Raw genomic sequence first — 21,609 nt, forward strand, 5'->3', positions numbered from 1 at the left:
ATTCTGATAATGGCACCAAGATGTTTTCACATAAGAATGTGGTAAATATGTGGGCTGTGGTGCTACAGGTTAGCCATGCTTTCAAGTTTTGTACAAAGTACTCTATATTCTTACATGCTACGATTGATTTCATTCCTCTAACCTCAAACTAAAATTTCATTTTTCTGCTGTTAAATATGCCTTTTGATCATATTTGTCCTTTAGGACACAGACTCAGGGTCCAAAAGACACATAGATATCTCAGTATGCGTCAGTTAGCACTCCTGTCAGAAGATGGTGATGTACAGTAATTGGAAGCAAAATCTTTGGGGTCAGATCTGATCCAGTCCCGGCTCTTGTCTGTTTTACTAGTTGTGTGACACTTGGCAAATAGATATCTCTGTGACTTAGTTTCTCCATATATAAAATGGGAATATAATGCCTCACAGTGTTTTCCTAAGGATTAAATCATAAAAATGTGTATGAAGCTCTACATAACTAGTACCCTGCATAGCAGTGCTCCAAAGTGGTAGATGTTATTCTTACTGATGAGTTGCTACGACAATAAGACCTATACATTTTATGTTCTTTGCAAAACTGGTTACCACCTGGAGTAAAAAATGGTATCATAAAAGATCTATTCAAGCAATATTCCAAAAGTCTTCTGAATTCTTTCTAGTGCTTCTTTTGTGTATCATTGATAGAGAATTCATCTCATGTTTTCTTAGCTAAAGAAGCACACAAACCCCCTGTGTTTATTGAGAAGCTCCAAAACACAGGAGTTGCTGATGGGTACCCAGTACGGCTGGAATGTCGTGTATTGGGAGTGCCACCACCTCAGATATTTTGGAAGAAAGAAAATGAATCACTCACTCACAGCACTGACCGAGTGAGGTAAGAATGCACAATGAGAACCTGATCCATAACTGTTCAGTCCTACTTATGTATCAAAAGATACATTTTATATAGCATGGAAATCTGTGTAAAAGCCATGCTGTTGATGAAATCAAAGACAACAACCATGCTTACCCAATGTAGGATTAAGCTTTTAGAAGGAAGCTATAATGGTATTTGATCTAATGGTGATTTCTTAAGTGTTTATCTTTCTATCTAAAAGAAAAGATGAATTCATTTGCTTTAGTGGTAAAAGACTATTCAGTGGTTTTTGTAAAGGCAGATCTTCAACTCTTCAACTAGGAATTAAGTACACAGATGTATTCGACTCTTGACGTCTGTTCTTTCTCCCGTTAACTTTAATGGGGCTAGTAGTCTCTACAGAATAAGTATGACCCTATTATCAGCAACTTGCACAATTCTGTTTCTAATGATCTAATTAAAAAATGATGCTTCATGTCCAAGCCATTTTTAAAAAATTTAGAACCCTAATGACTTTATCCTTTTCTCCAGCATGCACCAGGACAACCATGGCTACATCTGCCTGCTCATTCAGGGAGCCACAAAAGAAGATGCTGGGTGGTATACTGTGTCAGCCAAGAATGAAGCAGGGATTGTGTCCTGTACTGCCAGGCTGGACGTTTACAGTGAGTGCCACTTCATCTCATTTCATTGCATTTACTCATTAAATTATGAAAAATTAGATATCTAGACAGCAAATCACATTACTCTTTATAATCTTATAAACAACTATTGTGTTTTGTCAAAAATTCATATTGCTCTCTCTCTCTTTCTGTTTATAGTTTCTCGACATTAATAGCGAACCACACCAGGAAAACAAATACCCAAGTATCATTCAGGAACTTTGAATTATTAGCAAAATATGCATGTTGATTTCTCTTACATTGGCTAGTTAGTTGTGGCTTCATTACTCAAGCATCCTTAGGAGTTAACAGTAGGCAAAGGCATAACCATGTTTTTCACATGTTCTTGTTACTGTGTTCTGCAAATGACTGCCTTTTAACATTTCTTCCTGTATTCTATTGCAGTGTCCTAATGCACTCTAAACGTGTGTTCCATTGATCCTGGAATGTGTACTTTTGTGGCTTAGTGCTTTTCTCATTAATATATCTTAAGCAGCCAGCAGTAGACTTGTGTTTGTATATTTGTGTATATGCATCCTAAATTTAAAATTATTCCTATTGAATTTATAGTCTAGTACAATAAACATTATGTGATCCATTGACATAAAAAGAAAACTAGAAAAAATTAAGAATTTATTTCAGATTTTGCCTCTTCTTGAAATAACTTTGTGAGGGTCATCAAGAAATGTGTGGCCTCAACTTTCCCTACTGTACAATTCCTTTCAGTTGATTGATTAGTGTTAAAGCATCCACATCCAGCAGAATTCCTAAGTGCTGTAATTATTGAAGAAAAAATATTTTTTAAAAGGAGAGGGGGGATAAGAATTAGGAAGCTTATCAGCTATTCCAAAGGATTCCCTGTGCTGCAGTGTTTAGTTAAAAAAAAAAAAAAAAGATAAACTACTCTTGACCTTTGTAATCTAGCTGCTTTATTCCCACTACCCTGTATAGACAGTAAATCTGCAACATTTGAATAAAATGCAACAGTGTTCCTAAATTTCCATGTTTCTACCATGGATGTGTTCAGTTTTCACAGAGTATGTGCCTGGCATATATCTAGACATTCTGTATATTTTTGAAATATCTAAAGGCTCTCCAAGTATATCTTAATTAAAAATCTTTATTTACTCTTTTTCTTTGTAGCCCAGTGGCATCAGCAGTCACAGAGCACCAAGCCAAAAAAAGTGCGGCCCTCAGCCAGTCGCTATGCAGCACTTTCGGACCAGGGACTAGACATCAAAGCAGCGTTCCAACCTGAAGCCAACCCATCTCACCTGACACTGAATACTGCCTTGGTAGAAAGTGAGGACCTGTAATCCGGCATTCTTGTTAAAGCTGAAACACTGAAACAGCCATTGCCTTGACCAACATATTCCTTTGTCACATTATGTAAAAGGCAGAAACATATCTTTGACTATAAGAAATAAAAAAAAAAAAACCACCAAAATAATATTTTTCTTACTTGATATACCAAACTTAGAGTTCAAGTAGATAATGCTAATATAAATATACACATTGCACAGAAAATTCACATTTACTGTCCAATTTAAAACTTTGGAATTGCTTTGATTAAAGTGATCTAAACTGCCAAAATACTAAAGGAAATCAATTATTCACAGGTAACTACAATTTGTATTATCTACAAGTGCCTTTAAACACAAGATATAGGTGCTGTGTAGCCTGATAGTGTGAAATGTTTAATGAGGCAGTTGTACCACAAACAATACAATACTACAATGATTCTGAAGCACGGTGTATTCAGACAGATAAGTGAACCAAGTGCAATATGTAAGGATGAAAAAAGAAGAAATGACAAAGAAATCCAAGTAAATGCCTTGTCTTTGCAAATGTTTTTATATTAAATCATAAGGAAGGAACTACTTGCCTTAAATTTTATTAATATCAAAAGAGTTTTCTAACAAGGTTAATACCTTAGTTCTTAACTTTTTTTTTTCTTTATGTGTTGTGTTTTCATGCTACCTTGGTAGGAAACTTATTTACAAACCATATTAAAAGGCTAATTTAAATATAAATAATATAAAGTGCTCTGAATAAAGCAGAAATATATTACAGTTCATTCCACAAAAAGCATCCAAACGACCCAAATGACCAAGGCATATATAGTATTTGGAGGAATCAGAGGTTTGGAAGGAGTAGGGAGGAGAATGAAGGAAAATGCAACCAGCACAATTATAGTGTGTTCATTTAGATAAAAGTTAAAGGCGCAGGAGAGGTAGCAAAGGCCAGGCTTTTCTTTGGTTTTCTTCAAACATAAGTGAAAAAAGCACTGCCATTCACAAGTCAAGGAACCTAGGGCCAGCTGGAAGTGTGGAGTACATATGCGGTGGAGATTGCAGTGTGTCTGAAGTTTGTGTAGTAGTGGAGGATTTTAGGTATGTAGAGCAAGTTGAAAATGGATTGAGACTGCATGGTGGCATAAATGAGAAATTGCCTGTAGGATCTAGTCTACTTGAAGGAAGTGGAGACATAAGGAGAGACAAAAACAGGTTTGTGCCATAAAGTATTTTTTCAAAGGCACCAAGATGTGGTGAATGAAAATTATTAGTTCACTTCCCTGCTGCCATGAAACTGCCTTAAGAAGGTGCTGGATTCCAAGGTTTATAAAGGCATCTCAGTAAAGATTGCTTTTTGAATGCATATGATTTTGCATCAGCTAGACTGAGCTGATTCAGCTAGACTGAGTTGATTCTGACCAGACTTGATGGTTTTAAGTCGGAACCAATAAATTTTAAAAGGAGAAAAAATAATTTGACCTAGTAGTATAAAATACGAGGCTTTAATGGTACTTTGCTATGAAAAGAAAACACTGTATTCCTTATGCAAAACACATGTATCTTTCATTATTTATAATAAGTGGCCTCTCTTAGCTCAGTTACTCAATTCATACGTAGTATTTTTTAAAGTAATTTTATATCTGTGTACCACCACATATATTTCATATTACTGTTTCACATGTACAGCTTTCTACTTCTTTGTAAGAACACCAACCAACCAAGGTTTAAGTGATTAATAGGCTTGAGCACCGGGTGGCAGATGTTCTATGCAGTGTGGTTCAAGTTTCTTTAACCACACTTCAATGCATTGCTAATACGGAATTTAAGATACCATACATAGTCTCTCATGGACCTATCTCTATTGTAGAATTATGACTTATGTCTTACTTGCCAAATTGTTCTGAATGTGACGTTTTTTGCTGATTTGCTGGGTTTGGGATTAACTAGCATTATTTTGCCACCTTTATATTGTATTTATAAAAAAAAAAAAGTACTATCATACTACTTTGGATTGTTGTGCTGGTGTAATGTGGATTTAACATCAATAAATATTTGACAAATAATAGTTGCAGTTTTGTGAAGCAAAATATTCAGTTTTAGTTTTCTATTGCTGCCATAACTTAGCATAAACTTTGATGTTTGAGGCTTCAGCATCACTCATTTATTACTCACAGTTCTGTAAATCAAGTTCAGGCAGGATGTAGCTGGGTTCTCTGTTCAGGATCTTATAAAGCTAAAGTCATTGTATCAGCTGGACTGTATTCTCATCTGGAGCTCAAGATCCTCTTCGAAATTCAAGTGGTTGTGATAGCTCTGTGCAATTGTAGAAGAAACGTCTCATTTAGTCCCTCAGCCAGGAGCTGTTCTCAGCTCCTAAAGGCCATCTGTATTCCTTGCCATGTAGCCCTCTCCATCTTCAGGGTTAGTGAGAATCTCCCTCACCTCAGACCCCTTTCACACTTTCTCTTGCGTCAAAGGCCCAGTCCCTTTTAAATTATGTCAGGCCCATCCAGATAATCTCCCTTTCTTAAAGTCACCTGACTTGGGGAACCTTAATTACATCTACAAATTCCTTCAAAGTAGCAGCTAGATTGCCATTTGATTGGATAACTGAGAGAAGGTTTGTATACACCAGAGGATGGGGATATCGGGGCCATCTTAGAATTCTGCCTGCCACAGCAGTGTACTGTACGTATGCATGTAAATACATGAGTGTCATGACATACAAGGATACATAAAATACAGCAAGATGATATAAATTAAAAGTGAGGGGAAAAAGGAAGAAAATAAGTATAAATGGAACAAGGAATGAGATTACACATACACCCATATTCATATATACATATAGCATTAATATCTACATAGTTCAAAAGATGGACAACATATTTGGGCCTAGGCTTTCCTACTATGGGAAAGAGAAAGTTGGTCACTTATGTAATTCACAGCCTCCATAAGGTAAAAATATTTTATCTTTTACATAAGCAATATAATGGAGCTTTGAGGATACATTTGAATACATTTGAATTAGACTAAATTGTGTATTTCACATTGTCTTCTGTACCCCATGACTTGCTATGTAGTTTACAAGATTCATTATATATTTTAATGCTGAATTTGTCCTTGATTTTCCCTTTTATGAACGTGTAACATGTAACATGACAATCCCCTTGGATTGTAGCTAGAACCTACTGTATCATCCGGTAAATTTAGTTAGACTCCTTTAAATTATAGAAATACAACTTCTATATTATGGTGGTGAGGAACTTGAGTGTTGGAGTTGGCCAGCCAGGCTTTGAATCCTAGCTATTTTGATCATGTGTGACCCATAAGCAGTTACTTTACCTCCCTAAGCCTCTGTTTCCTTATTTGGAAAATGGAGATCAAAACAGCACCCCTCTTTCTGTGCTGCTGTGAAGATTATATGGGATAATTTTGACATGGTACCTGACACACAGTAAGAGCTCAATAAATTTCAGCTATTATTTTCGTGTAGTTAGAAACTAAAATTTCAATTACAAAATGTGTACACACCCAACAAAATTACACAGATGGTTAAAATTTGTGAACTTGGATGGAAAAAAAAATTATCCCCTAGCTGAAATTTAGAATTTCCCTCAATTATGAATGTAGGCACAAAACACAACAGTATAAAATACCTGGGACTGTCCTGGTAGCAATTATATTACAAATACTGAAATATCTTAAAATCCATCTAAATTCAGCATTACTTCAAAATTATGGCACTTGTTAGAGTTACCAATAGATGTTGTAATTTATATAGGCATTTGTATTATAAATTTGTTTTTAATACTTTGATAATTACTTAAAAATAATTTTTTTCCTGTGTGTTTTATGCCTCATGAACATTATTTTAAGAAGGGATCCAGATGATTTACTAGAGGGTCAAAAAGGCATATGGCACAAAAAAAATTAAGAACCAGGCCCCACAGAAACTTAAATATGTAGAAAAGGATAAAAAATTTGAGGAAATCCTAATTTCCCATTAGTAGAAGAAGGAACAAAACTGATTAATTCATATAATGAAATATTACTTACTATTCAGAGTTAAAGGTGAAGAAATGGATTTATTTCTATTGGCATGGATAAATATGAAAAACAGTATTTGACAAGGAAGGGGAGTTACATAACAGTGATGTCAGCAAGATGGCTGACTAGAGGTTCCTGGCATTCATCCCCCCAAGAAAGGACCAAGAAATGAACAAACAGTTAACATTCAACTGAAGTGTCAATGGAAGAGCACTAGAGTGCAGTGGGGGAGTGGAGAGGTACCGTCGGTCAGAAGGCAGCATAGGGACACCTTGTCTCTGCTGCCCCATGCCCCTGCACCCCCCAACCCTGACTGGCCTGGAGTCAAGAGAAGAAACTTTCCTTTGCTGGGAAAACGTAAGCAGAGCCCCATCAGCCCCCATTACCACTGCAAACACCTACAATCCCTACTACAGAATTCCACTGTCCTCACAAGCCCTAAACTGACTTTAGAGAGCCCCTGTGGATTTGCACAGCTGCATTCCTCTGGATGAGGAACATGAGATATGTACTCTCCATCCCTCAGGTGCCTGCTGTGGGGCCCAGTAGCAAATACACCTCTCCAGCCCCGTGGCTCTGTCATTCCAGCAAACCCACATGGGTGGCTGCAATGCCACAACCCTGGAGGCTCAGAACCTGGGCCCAGGACTGGCTGTGACTCTCTCTGGTCCTGCATAGCAGGAAAACCAACCATCACTGCCTGCACTTCCAGGCAGAGAAACAGTCTGGCAAATTTTCCCAAAGCATACATAACTACCCTTGAGCTGGCCAAACTGGGCCCCTGGTAGAACAACTACCAGCCTATCTCCTAAGCCTGAGAAACAGCCCAATGCCCCCTACCTCCATGGACATGCCCCCAGGCCTACCCAGTGGACCTGTGCCCAGACTAGGGCATGAGAAACAGTCCAGTAGGCCCAATCCCAGCATACAAGTCCTAGATGTTCCTAGCAGCCCTGTGCCCATGCCCTGGGAGACTCACTTCCAGTGGACACACCCCTAAGCCAGCTGAGCAGTCACATGACCATGCCCAGGGCCTAAGAAAGAGCCCCATGGGCTCAGCCCCTATGGACACACCCCCTGGCTGGCTAAGAGGCACACCACTGTCCCAAGTCCAAGAAACAGCCTACTTGGCTCACCTCTGGCAGACACAGTCCCAGGCCAAATGAGCATGCCTGTATCCAGGGCCTGACAAACATCCCTGTGGCCCCAATCCCAGCAAGCAAGACCCCAAGTTGGTTGACACTGTGCACACACATGCCTCCAATTTGAGAAACAGTCCAGTGAGCCCACCCCAGCAAAGCTGTACCACCAGTGCTACAAATCCTCACAGTCTAGGCCACTGGGCACTTACAAACATCAGCAGAGTGGATTACAGCTGAAGAATCTGCACAGACACTAGAGTACTGCATCCAACTAGAACCAAAGCTAACACACCCCACCTAACTGACACTCTAACATCCACCAATACAAATAAGTCTTTCCCTACAAAACCTTTCATCAAATTGGAAGAGGTGACTGTTCTACCAGATGCGTAGAAGTCAACATCAAGGAACATATCAAACATGAAAACACAAGAAACCATGATACCTCTAAAAGAACACAATAATGCTCCAGTAACACACCCGAATCATAAGGCAATACATGAAATGCCACAAAAAGAATTGAAAATAATAATCTCAAGGAGGCTCAGTGAGGTAAAGAGAATACAGCTAAACAGTTCAATGAAATCAGGAAAATAATTCATGATTTGAATGAGAAATTCAACAAAGAGCATTAAAAAAAAACGAACAGAAATCTTAGAGTTGAGGAATTCAATAAATAAAATAAAAAATGCAATCAAGAGCTTCAACAACAGATTAGACAAAGCAGGGGAAAGAATTTCTGAACTTGGAGGTAGGCCTTTTGAAATAACTCATGCAGACAAAAAAAAAAAAAAAAAGAATAAAGAAAGCTTACAGAATGTATGGAACACTATTAAGTGGCCAAATATTTACATTTTGGAACTCCAGATGGAGAAGAGAAGGAAAAATGTATAAAAAGCAGATTTAATGAAATCATAGCAAAAACTTCCCAAGTTTTGGGAAAGAGATGAACATCTAGATCTAAGAAGTTTAAAGTCCCCAAAGAGATTCAACCTAAACAGGTCACCTCTGAGGCATATTATAATCAAATTGTCAAAAGTCAAATACAAAGAAAGAATTCTAACAACAGCAAGAGAAAAATGTCAAGTCACGTATAAAGGAATACCCATTAGGCCAACAGCAGATATCTTAGCAGAAACCTTACAGGCCGGGAAAAAAATATATATATTCAATGTACTAAAAGAAAAATATTGTCAGTAAAGCATATTGTTTTAATATTCTTTATTAAATATAAGCAAAGCTATTCCTCAGAAATGAAGGAAAATAAAGTCTTTTTCAGATAAGCAAAAACTAAGGGAAGACTAGATTAGCCTTACAAGAAACACTCAAGAGAGTTTTAGATCTGTTTTCATCACCACCATGATGAAAACAAATGAAATCATAAAACTCACTGGTAGAGGTGATACACAAAGAGAAAGAGAAAGAAATCAAACCTTATCACTACAGAAAACCACTAAGCCACAAAAATAAATCATAAGGAGGATTAAAGAGAAAGGAATATACACTGAAAACCATCAATAAAACAACAGGAGTAAATCCTCACCTAGCAATAAATAACCTTGAATGTAAACAAATTAAATTCCCCAATTAAAAGACATTGAATGAATTTAAAAAACCATGCAACTGGCCGGGCGCGGTGGCTCAAGCCTGTAATCCCAGCACTTTGGGAGGCCAAGACGGGCGGATCACAAGCTCAGGAGATCGAGACCATCCTGGCTAACACGGTGAAACCCCGTCTCTACTAAAAAATGCAAAAAACTAGCCGGGCGAGGTGGCGGGCGCCTGTGGTCCCAGTTACTCGGGAGGCTGAGGCAGAAGAATGGCATAAACCCAGGAGGCAGAGCTTGCAGTGAGCTGAGATCCGGCCACCGCACTCCAGCCTGGGTGGCAAAGCGAGACTCCATCTCAAAAAAAAAAAAAACCATGCAACTATATGCTGCCAAATAAAAACTCACCTCACCTGTAAAAGACACATAAAGACTGAAAGTGAAGGATGGAAAAAAATAATCAATGAAAACAGAAACAAAAAGTGAGCAGGAGTAGCTGTTCTTATATCAGATAATACAGGCTATTTAACTAAAAAGTGATAGAGACAAAGAAGGACATTATATAATAATAAAGGTATCAATTCAGCAAGAAGATGTAACAATGGTAAATATATATGCACCCAACACTGAAGCACCCAGGTATATAAAGCAAATATTATTAGATCTAAAAGGAGAGATAGACCTCAGTAAAATAACAGTTGGGAAATTTAATGCTCCACTTTCAGCACTGGACAGATCATCTAGACAGAAAATCAAGGGAGGCCGAGACGGGCGGATCACGAGGTCAGGAGATCGAGACCATCCTGGCTAACACGGTGAAACCCCGTCTCTACTAAAAAAATACAAAAAATTAGCCGGGCGAGATGGCGGGCGCCTGTAGTCCCGGCTACTCGGGAGGCTGAGGCGAGAGAATGGCGTAAACCCGGGAGGCGGAGCTTGCAGTGAGCTGAGATCCGGCCACTGCACTCCAGCCTGGGCGACAGAGCGAGACTCCGTCTCAAAAAAAAAAAGAAAATCAAGAAACATTGGATTTAAACTGTACTACAGACTAAATGGACCTAGCAGACACCTACAGAACATTTCACCCAACAGCAACAGAATACACATTCTTTTCATCAGCACATTCTACAGGACTGACCATATATTAGGTCACAAAACAAGCTCAAAAACTTTTTAAACACTGAAATCATATCAAGTGTCTTATCCGACCACAATGGAATAAGACTGGAAATCAATAACAAGAATATTCAAAACTGTACAAATACATGGAAATTAAACAACATGCTCCTGACTGACCAATGGGTGATGGAAGAAATTAAGAAGGAAATTTTAAAATTCCTTGAAACGAATGAAAACAGAAACACAACATACCAAACTCTATGGGATACAGCAAAAGCATGATTAAGAGAAGTTTACAGCAATAAACACCTATATCAAAAAAGTAAAAAGATTTCTAATACCTGAATGATTCATCTTAAGAATCTAGGAAAAAACTGGGCATAGTGGTGCACATCTACAGCCCCAGCTACTCCGAAGGCTCGGGCTGGATTGCTTTGAGGCCAGGAATTTGAGACTACAGCACACTCCAATTTAGCCTGTGAAAAGCCACTGCACCCTAGCCTGGGAAACATGGCAAGACCCAGTCTCCAAAACAAGTTTTAAAATAAACTAGAAAAGTAAAAAAAAAAAAACAAAAAACAAAAAACAAAAGCAAGCCAAATCCAAAATTAGCAGAAGGAAATAAATAATACAGATTAGAGTAGAATTAAACAAAACTGAGATTTAAAAAATAAAAAACATCAACAAAAAGTTGGTTTTTTGAAAAGATAAACAAAATCAACTAGCCAATAGTTAGACTAAGAATATAGAGAGAAGACCCAAATAAACAAAAACAAAAAAGGAGCTGTCACAACTGATAGTAGAGAGACACACAGGATCATTAGGATCTATCATAAACAACCATATGTCAATAAATTTAAAAACGTAGAGGAAATGGATAAATTCCTGGACACACACAATCTACCAAGACTGAACCAAAAAGAAGCAGCCTGAACAGATCAATAAAAAGTAATGATAACAAATCAGTAATAAAAAGCCTCCCAATAAGGAAAAAACCAGGACTGGATGACTTCTCAGCTAAATTCTACCAAATATTAAAAAAGAAAAAAAAAAAAAAAACCTACCAATTCTTCTTAAACTATTCCAAAAAACTGAACAGAAGAGAATTCTTCCAAACTTATTTTACAAGACCAGCATAATTTTGACACCAAAACCAGATAAGGACATAACAAAAAAACAAAACTACAGACTCTAATGAAACAAAACTACATATCCCTAATGAACATACATGCAAAAATCCTCAACATAATATTAGTAAATTCAATCTGACATCACATCAAAAAGATCACACACTGAAGATGGCCAAATAGGAACAGCTCCGTTCTGCAACTCCCAGCAAGATCAATGCAGAAGGCAGGTGATTCCTGTATTTCCAACCGAGGTACCCAGCTCATCTCATTGGGACTGATTAGACAGTGGGTGCAGCCCATGGAGGGCGTACAGAAGCAAGGTGGGGCGTCGCCTCACCTGGGAAGTGTAAGGGGTCGAGGAACTCCCTCCCCTAGCCAAGGGAAGCTGTGAAAGACTGTGCCATGAGGGATGGTGCATTGCAGCCCAGATACTACCCTTTTCCCATGGTTTTTGCACCTATAGAACAGGAGCCTGTGCCACCAGGGCCCTGGGTTTCAAGCACAAAACTGGGCAGCCGTTTGGCCAGACACTGAGCTAGTGGCAGGAGTTTCTATTTATATCCCAGTGACTCCTAGAACGCCAGCAAGACAGAACCGTTCACTCCCTGGAAAGGGGGCTGAAGCTAGGGAGCCAAGTGGTCTAGCTCAGTGGATCTCACTCTTAGGGAGCCCAGCAAGAAAGTTAAGATCCACTGGCTTGAAATTCTCGTTGCCATTACAGCAGTCTGAAGTCGACCTGGGACACCCCAGCATGGCGTGGGGAGAGGTGTCTGCCATTACTGAGGCTTGAGTAGGCAGTTATCTCCTTGCAGCATAAAAAAAGCCGCCAGGAAATTCGAAATGGGTGGAGTCCACCACAGCTTGGCAGAGCCACTATAGTCAGACAGAGGATCTCTGAAAGAAAGGCAGCAGCCCCAGTCAGGTGCTTATAGATAAAAATCCCATCTCCCTGAGACAGAGCACCTGGGGGAAGGGGCGGCTATGGGTGCAGCTTCAGCAGACTTAAACGTTCCTGCCTGCCAGCTCTGAAGAGAGCAGCAGATCTCACAGCACAGGGCTCAAGCTCTGCTAAGGGACAGACTGCCTCCTCAAGTGGGTCCCTGACCCCATGCCTCCTGAGTGGGAGACACCTTCCAGCAGAGGTCGACGGATACTTCATACAGGACAGCTCCGCTGGCATTTGGTGGGTAACCCTCTGGGATGAAGCCTCTAGAAGAAAGAACAGGCAGCAATCTTTACTGTCTGCAGCCTCCGCTGGTGATACCCAGGTAAACAGGGTCTGGAGTGGACCTCCAGCAAACTCCAGCAGACCTGCAGCAGAAGGCCCTGACTGTTAGAAGGAAAACTAACAGAAGGGAATCGTTTCAACATCAACAAAAAGGATGTCCACACCAAAACCCCATTCAAAGGTCACCAACATCAAAGACCAAAGGTAGATAAATCCACAAAGATGGGGAGTAACCAGTGCAAAAAGGCTGAAAATTGCAAAAATGAGAATGCCTCTTCTCCTCCAAAGGATCACAACTCCTCACCAGCAAGGGAACAAAACTGGAGGGAGAATGAGTTTGACGAATTGACAGAAATAGGCTTCACAAGGTGGGTAATAACAAACTCCTCCAAGCTGAAGGAGCATGTTCTAACCCAATGCAAGGAACTTAAGAACCTTAAAAAAAGGTTAGACGAATTGATAACTAGAATAACCAGTTCAGAGAAGAACATAAGTGACCTGATGGAGCTGAAAAACACAGCAGAAGAACTTCATGAATCACACACAAGTATCAACAGCCAAAATCGATCAAGTGGAAGAAAGGATATTTGAGACTGAAGATCAACTTAAGGAAATAAAGCATGAAGACAAGATTAGAGAAAAAAGAATGAAAAGGAACGAACAAAGCCTCCAAACATTATGGGACTATGTGAAAGACCAAACCTACGTTTGACTGGTGTACCTGAAAGTGACGGGGGAATGGAACCGAGCTGGAAAACACTCTTCAGGATATTATCCAGGAGAACTTCCCCAACCTAGCAAGAGAGGCCAACATTCAAATTCAGGAAATACAGAGAACAAAAACAAAGATACTCCTTGAGAAGAGCAACCCCAAGATACGTAATCATCAGATTCACCAAGGTTGAAATGAAGGAAAAAATGTTATGGGCAGCCAGAGAGAAAGATCATCTTTGAAGGATCACAAAACGTCAGGTTACCCACAAGGGGAAGCCCATCAGACTAACAGCAGATCTCTCTGCAGAAACCCTACAAGCCAGAAGAGAGTGGGGACCAATATTCAACATTCTTACAGAGAAGAATTTTCAACCCAGAATTTCATAACCAGCCAAACTAAGCTTCAAAAGCGAAGGAGAGATTAAATCCTTTACAGACAAGCAAATGCTGAGAGATTTTGTCACCACCAGGCCTGCCTTACAAGAGCTCCTGAAGGAAGTACTAAACATGGAAAGGAACAATCAGTCCCAGCAACTGCAAAAACATACCAAATTGTAAAGATCATCAACACTATGAAGAAACTGCATCAACTAACGGGCAAAATAACCAGTTAGCATCATAACGATTGGGTCAAATTCATACGTTACAATATTAACCTTAAATGTAAATGGGCTAAATGCCCCAATTAAAAGACATAGACTGGCAAATTGGATAAAGAATCAAGACCCATAGGTGTCCCATATTCAGGAGACCCATCTCACGTGCAGAGACACACATAGACTCAAAATAAGGGAAGGAGGAATATTTACCAAGCAAATAAAAAAGCAAAAAAAAAAAAAAAAAAAAAAAAGCCAGCAGTTGCAATGCTAGTCTCTGATAAAACAGACTTTAAACCAACAAAGATCAAAAGAGACAAAGAAGGGCATTACATAATGGTAAAAGGATCAATGCAACAAGAAGAGCTAACTATCCTAAATATATATGCACCCAATACAGGAACATCCAGATTCATAAAGCAAGTTCTTAGAGACCTACAAAGAGACTTAGACTCTCACACAATAATAGTGGGAGACTTTAACACCACACTGTCAATACTAGACAGATCAGCGAGACAGAAAATTAACAAGGATATTCAGGACTTGAATTCAGCTCTGCACCAAGCAGACCTAATAGACATCTACAGAAGTCTCCACCCCAAATCAACAGAATATACATTCTTCTTAGCACCACATCACAGTTATTCGAAAATTTACCACATAATTGGAAGTAAAACACTCCTAAGCAAATGCAAAAGAATGGAAATCATAACAGTCTCTCAGACCACAATGCAAGCAAATCAGAACTGAGGATTAAGAAACTCATTCAAAACCACACAACTACATAGAAAATGAACAACCTGCTACTGAATGACTACTGGGCAAATAACAAAATTAAGGCAGAAATAAATAAGTTCTTTGAAACCAATGAGAACAAAGACAAAACACAACATACCAGAATATCTGGGACACAGCTAAAGCAGTGTTTAGAGGGAAATTTATAGCACTAAATGCCCACAAGAGAAAGCAGGAAAGATCTAAACTCAACACTCTTTTTAAAGTGTTCTTTAAAAGAACTAGAGAAGCAAGAGCAAACAAATTCAAAAGCTAGCAGATGACAAGAAATAACTAAGATCAGAGCAGAACTGAAGGAGAAAGAGACATGAAAAATCCTTCAAAAAATCAATGAATTCATGACAAGATCAACAAAAACACCATTAGCCAAGCTACTGGAGAAGAAAAGAGAGAAGAATCAAATAAACGCAAGAAAAAATGACAAAGGAGATATCACCACCGATCTCACAGAAACACCAACTACCATCAGAGAATCCTATAAAAACCTCTATGCATGGGGGGGCGGAGCAAGATGGCCGAATAGGAACAGCTCCAGTCTCCAACTCCCAGCGCGAGTGACACAGAAGACAGGTGATTTCTGCATTTTCAACTGAGGTACTGGGTTTATCTCACTAGGGAGTGCCGGACAATCGGTGCTGGTCAGCTGTTGCAGCCCGACCAGCAAGAGCTGAAGCAGGGCGAGGCATCGCCTTACCTGAGAAGCGCAGGGGGAAGGGAATCCCTTTTCCTAGCTAGGGGAACTGAGACACACAACACCTGGAAAATCGGGTAACTCCCACCCCAATACTGCACTTTAAGCAAACGGGCACACCAGGAGATTATATCCCACACCTGGCCGGGAAGGTCCCACGCCCACAGAGGCTTCCTCATTGCTAGCACAGCAGTTTGCGATCTAACCGAAATGGCAGCAGCGAGGCTAGGGTAGGGGCACCCGCCATTGCTGAGTCTTCAGTAGGTAAACAAAGCCCTGGGAAGATCGAACTGGGTGGAGCTCACAGCAGCTCAAGGAGGCCTGCCAGTCTCTGTAGACTCCACCTCTGGGGACAGGGCACAGCTAAACAACAACAACAACAACAAAAAAAAAAAAGCAGCAGAAACCTCTGCAGACGCAAACGACTCTGTCTGACATCTTTGAAGACAGCAGTGGATCTCTCACCACGGAGGTTGAGATCTGAGAACGGACAGACTGCCTGCTCAAGTGGGTCCCTGACCCCTGAATAGCCTAACTGGGAGACATCCTCCACTAGGGGCAGACCGACACCCCACACCTCACACGGCGGAGTACACCCCTGAGAGGAAGCTTCCAAAGCAAGAATCAGACAGGTACACTCGCTGTTCAGCAGTATTCTATCTTCTGCAGCTTCTGCTGCTGACACCCAGGCAAACAGGGTCTGGAGTGGACCTAAAGCAATCTCCAACAGACCTACAGCTGAGGGTCCTGACTGTTAGAAGGAAAACTAACAAACAGGAAGGACACCCACACCAAAACCCCATCAGTACGTCACCATCATCAACGACCAGAGGCAGATAAAACCACGAAGATAGGGAAAAAGCAGGGCAGAAAAGCTGGAAATTCAAAGAATAAGAGCGCATATCCCCCTCCAAAGGAACGCAGCTTATCGCCAGCAACAGATCAAAGCTGGACGGAGAATGACTTTGACGAGATGAGAGAAGAAGGCTTCAGACCATCAAATTTCTCAGAGCTAAAGGAGGAATTATGTACCCAGTGCAAAGAAACTAAAAATCTTGAAAAAAGAGTGGAAGAATTGATAGCTACAATAATTAATGCAGAGAAGGCCATAAACGAACTGACAGAGATGAAAACCACAACACGAGAAATACGTGACAAATGCACAAGCTTCAGTAACCGACTCGATCAACTGGAAGAAAGAGTATCAGCGATTGAGGATCAAATGAATGAAATGACGCGAGAAGAGAAATCTAAAGAAAAAAGAAGAAAAAGAAATGAACAAAGTCTGCAAGAAGTATGGGATTATGTAAAAAGACCAAATCTATGTCTGATTGGGGTGGCTGAAAGTGAGGGAAAAAAATGGAACCAAGTTGGAAAACACTCTTCAGGATATCATCCAGGAGAACTTCCCCAACCTAGTAGGGCAGGGCAACATTCAAACAGAGGAAATACAGAGAACGCCACAAAGATACTCCTCGAGAAGAGCAACTCCAAGACACATAATTGCCAGATTCACCAAAGTTGAAATGAAGGAAAAAATCTTAAGGGCAGCCAGAGAGAAAGGTCGGGTTACCCACAAAGGGAAGCCCATCAGACTAACAGCAGATCTCTCAGCAGAAACTCTACAAGCCAGAAGAGAGTGGGGGCCAATATTCAACATTCTTAAAGAAAAGAATTTTCAACCCAGAATTTCATATCCAGCCAAACTAAGTTTCATCAGTGAAGGAGAAATAAAATCCTTTACAGATAAGCAAATGCTTAGAGATTTTGTCACCACCAGGCCTGCCTTACAAGAGACCCTGAAGGAAGCCTAAACATGGAAAGGAACAACCGGCACCAGCCATTGCAAAAACATGCCAAAATGTAAAGACCATCGAGGCTAGGAAGAACTGCATCAACTAACGAGCAAAATAACCAGTTAATATCATAATGGCAGGATCAAGTTCACACATAACAATATTAACCTTAAATGTAAATGGACTAAATGCTTCAATTAAAAGACACAGACTGGCAAATTGGATAAAGAGTGAAGACCCATCAGTCTGCTGTATTCAGGAAACCCATCTCACATGCAGAGACATACATAGGCTCAAAATAAAGGGATGGAGGAAGATCTACCAAGCAAATGGAGAACAAAAGAAAAGCAGGGGTTGCAATACTAGTCTCTGATAAAACAGACTTTAAACCATCAAAGATCAAGAAGGCCATTACATAACGGTAAAGCGATCAATTCAACAGGAAGAGCTAACTATCCTAAATATATATGCACCCAATACAGGAGCACCCAGATTCATAAAGAAAGTCCTTAGAGACTTACAAAGGGACTTAGGCTCCCATACAAGAATAATGGGAGACTTCAACACCCCACTGTCAACATTAGACAGATCAATGAGACAGAAAATTAACAAGGATATCCAGAAATTGAACTCATCTCTGCAGCAAGCGGACCTAATAGACATCTACAGAACTCTCCATCCCAAATCAACATAATATACATACTTCTCAGCACCACATCACACTTATTCCAAAATTGACCACATAAGTGGAAGCACTCCTCAGCAAATGTACAAGAACAGAAATTATAACAAACTGTCTCTCAGACCACAGTGTAATCAAACTAGAACTCGGCACTAAGAAACTCAATCAAAACCGCTCAACTACATGGATACTGAACAACCTGCTCCTGAATGACTACTGAGTACATAACGAAATGAAGGCAGAAATAAAGATGTTCTTTGAAACCAATGAGAACAAAGATACAACATACCAGAATCTCTGGGACACATTTAAAGCAGTGTGTAGAGGGAAATTTATAGCACTAAATGCCCACAAGAGAAAGCAGGAGAGATCTAAAATGGACACTCTAACATCATAATTAAAAGAACTAGAGAGGCAAGAGCAAACACATTCAAAAGCTAGCAGAAGGCAAGAAATAACTAAGATCAGAGCAGAACTGAAGGAGATAGAGACACAAAAAACCCTCCAAAAAATCAATGAATCCAGGCGTTGGTGTTTTGAAAAGATCAACAAAATTGATAGACTGCTAGCAAGACAAAGAAGAAAAGAGAGAAGAATCAAATAGACGCAATAAAAAATGATAAAGGGGATATCACCACCGACCCCACAGAAATACAAACTACCATCAGAGAATACTATAACACCTCTACGCAAATCACTAGAAAATCTAGAAGAAATGGATAATTTCCTGGACACTTATACTCTCCCAAGACTAAACCAGGAAGAAGCTGAATCCTGAATAGACCAATAGCAGGCTCTGAAATTGAGGCAATAATTAATAGCCTACCAACCAAAAAAAGTCCAGGACCAGATGGATTCACAGCTGAATTCTACCAGAGGTACAAGGAGGAGCTGGTACCATTCCTTCTGAAACTATTCAATCAATAGAAAAAGAGGGAATCCTCCCTAACTCATTTTATGAGGCCAACATCATCCTGATACCAAAGCCTGGCAGAGACACAACAAAAAGAGAATTTTAGACCAATATCCCTGATGAACATCGATGCAAAAATCCTCAATAAAATACTGGCAAACCAGATCCAGCAGCACATCAAAAAGCTTATCCACCATGATCAAGTGGGCTTCATCCCTGAGATGCAAGGCTGGTTCAACATTTGCAAATCAATAAACATAATCCAGCATATAAACAGAACCAAAGACAAAAACCGCATGATTATCTCAATAGATGCAGAAAAGGCCTTTGACAAAATTCAACAGCCCTTCATGCTAAAAACGCTCAATAAATTCGGTATTGATGGAATGTATCTCAAAATAATAAGAGCTATTTATGACAAACCCACAGCCAATATCACACTGAATGGGCAAAAACTGGAAAAATTCCCTTTGAAAACTGGCACAAGACAGGGATGCCCTCTCTCACCACTCCTATTCAACATAGTGTTGGAAGTTCTGGCTAGGGCAATCAGGCAAGAGAAAGAAATCAAGGGTATTCAGTTAGGAAAAGAAGAAGTCAAATTGTCCCTGTTTGCAGATGACATGATTGTATATTTAGAAAACCCCATTGTCTCAGCCCAAAATCTCCTTAAGCTGATAAGCAACTTCAGCAAAGTCTCAGGATACAAAATTAATGTGCAAAAATCACAAGCATTCTTATACACCAGTAACAGACAAACAGAGGGCCAAATCAGGAATGAACTTCTATTCACAATAGCCTCAAAGAGAATCAAATACCTAGGAATCCAACTTACAAGGGATGTAAAGGACCTCTTCAAGGAGAACTACAAACCACTGCTCAGCGAAATAAAAGAGGACACAAACAAATGGAAGAACATACCATCCTCATGGATAGGAAGAATCAATATCATGAAAATGGCCATACTGCCCAAGGTAATTTATAGATTCAATGCCATCCTCATTAAGCTACCAATGACTTTCTTCACAGAATTGGAAAAAATGGCTTTAAAGTTCATATGGAACCAAAAAAGAGCCCGCATTGCCAAGACAATCCTAAGTCAAAAGAACAAAGCTGGAGGCACCACGCTACCTGACTTCAAACTATACTACAAGGCTACAGTAACCAAAACAGCATGGTACTGGTACCAAAACAGAGATATAGACCAATGGAACAGAACAGAGTCCTCAGAGATAATACCACATATCTACAGCCATCTGATCTTTGATAAACCTGAGAAAAACAAGAAATGGGGAAAGGATTCCCTATTTAAGAAACGCTGCTGGGAAAATTGGCTAGCCATAAGTAGAAAGCTGAAACTGGATCCTTTCCTTACTCCTTATATGAATAGTAATTCAAGATGGATTAGAGACTTAAATGTTAGACCTAACGCCATAAAAACCCTAGAAGAAAACCTTGGTAATACCATTCAGGACATAGGCATGGGCAAGGACTTCATGTCTAAAACACCAAAAGCAATGGCAACAAAAGCCAAAATTGACAAATGGAATCTAATTAAACTAATAATTAGTTTAAAGAGCTTCTGCACAGCAAAAGAAACTACCATCAGAGTGAACAGGCAACCTACAGAATGGAAGAAAATTTTGCAATCTACTCTTCTGACAAAGGGCTAATATCCAGAATGTACAAAGAACTCAAACAAATTTACAAGAAAAAAACAAACAACCCCATCAAAAAGTGGGCAAAGGATATGAACAGACATTTCTCAAAAGAAGACATTCATACAGCCAACAGACACATGAAAAAATGCTCATCATCACTGGCCATCAGAGAAATGCAAATCAAAACCACAATGAGATACCATCTCACACCAGTTAGAATGGCAATCATTAAAAAGTCAGGAAACAACAGATGCTGGAGAGGATGTGGAGAAATAGGAACACTTTTACACTGTTGGTGGGATTGTAAACTAGTTCAACCATTATGGAAAACAGTATGGCGATTCCTCAAGGATCTAGAACTAGAAGTACCATATGACCCAGCCATCCCACTACTGGGTATATACCCAAAGGATTACAAATCATGCTGCTATAAAGACACATGCACTCGTATGTTTATTGCAGCACTATGCACAATAGCAAAGACTTGGAATCAACCCAAATGTCCATCTGTGACAGACTGGATTAAGAAAACGTGGCATGGCCGGGCGCGGTGGCTCAAGCCTGTAATCCCAGCACTTTGGGAGGCCGAGACGGGTGGATCACAAGGTCAGGAGATCGAGACCATCCTGGCTAATACGGTGAAACCCCGTCTCTACTAAAGAATACAAAAAACTAGCCGGGCGACGAGGCGGGCGCCTGTAGTCCCAGCTACTTGGGAGGCAGGAGAATGGTGTGA

General features: G+C 39.9%; 2 protein-coding genes across 12 annotated transcripts in view; one reads left to right on the forward strand and one right to left on the reverse strand.

The window, feature by feature from the left end:
* Positions 1-4,877, forward strand: part of PALLD (palladin, cytoskeletal associated protein) — a 422,012-nt gene extending 417,135 nt beyond the window's left edge. For 7 of the 9 annotated variants that reach the window (XM_033215641.1, XM_033215642.1, XM_033215645.1 and 4 more), the window contains 3 exons: positions 708-873; positions 1,387-1,520; positions 2,661-4,877. In XM_033215641.1, the coding sequence (XP_033071532.1) occupies positions 708-873; positions 1,387-1,520; positions 2,661-2,833 (473 nt within the window). In that variant the 3' untranslated portion in view covers positions 2,834-4,877. Of the gene's footprint in view, positions 1-707; positions 874-1,386; positions 1,521-1,676; positions 1,723-2,660 lie in introns of all 9 variants that reach the window. The other 2 variants (XM_033215643.1, XM_033215644.1) reach the window with 1 other exon arrangement.
* CBR4 (carbonyl reductase 4) overlaps positions 1-21,609 on the reverse strand; it is a 107,553-nt gene that overhangs the window by 3,859 nt on the left and 82,085 nt on the right. For 2 of the 3 annotated variants that reach the window (XM_033215653.1, XM_033215652.1), the window contains exon 5: positions 4,985-5,125. In XM_033215653.1, coding sequence (XP_033071544.1) covers positions 5,088-5,125 — 38 coding nt within the window. In that variant the 3' untranslated portion in view covers positions 4,985-5,087. Of the gene's footprint in view, positions 1-3,825; positions 5,126-21,609 lie in introns of those variants that run through there. The other variant, XM_033215654.1, reaches the window with a different exon arrangement.

Source organism: Trachypithecus francoisi, unplaced genomic scaffold (genome assembly GCF_009764315.1).
Source record: "Trachypithecus francoisi isolate TF-2019V2 unplaced genomic scaffold, Tfra_2.0 Lachesis_group1, whole genome shotgun sequence".
In the NCBI taxonomy this organism is placed as follows: Eukaryota; Metazoa; Chordata; class Mammalia; order Primates; family Cercopithecidae; genus Trachypithecus; species Trachypithecus francoisi.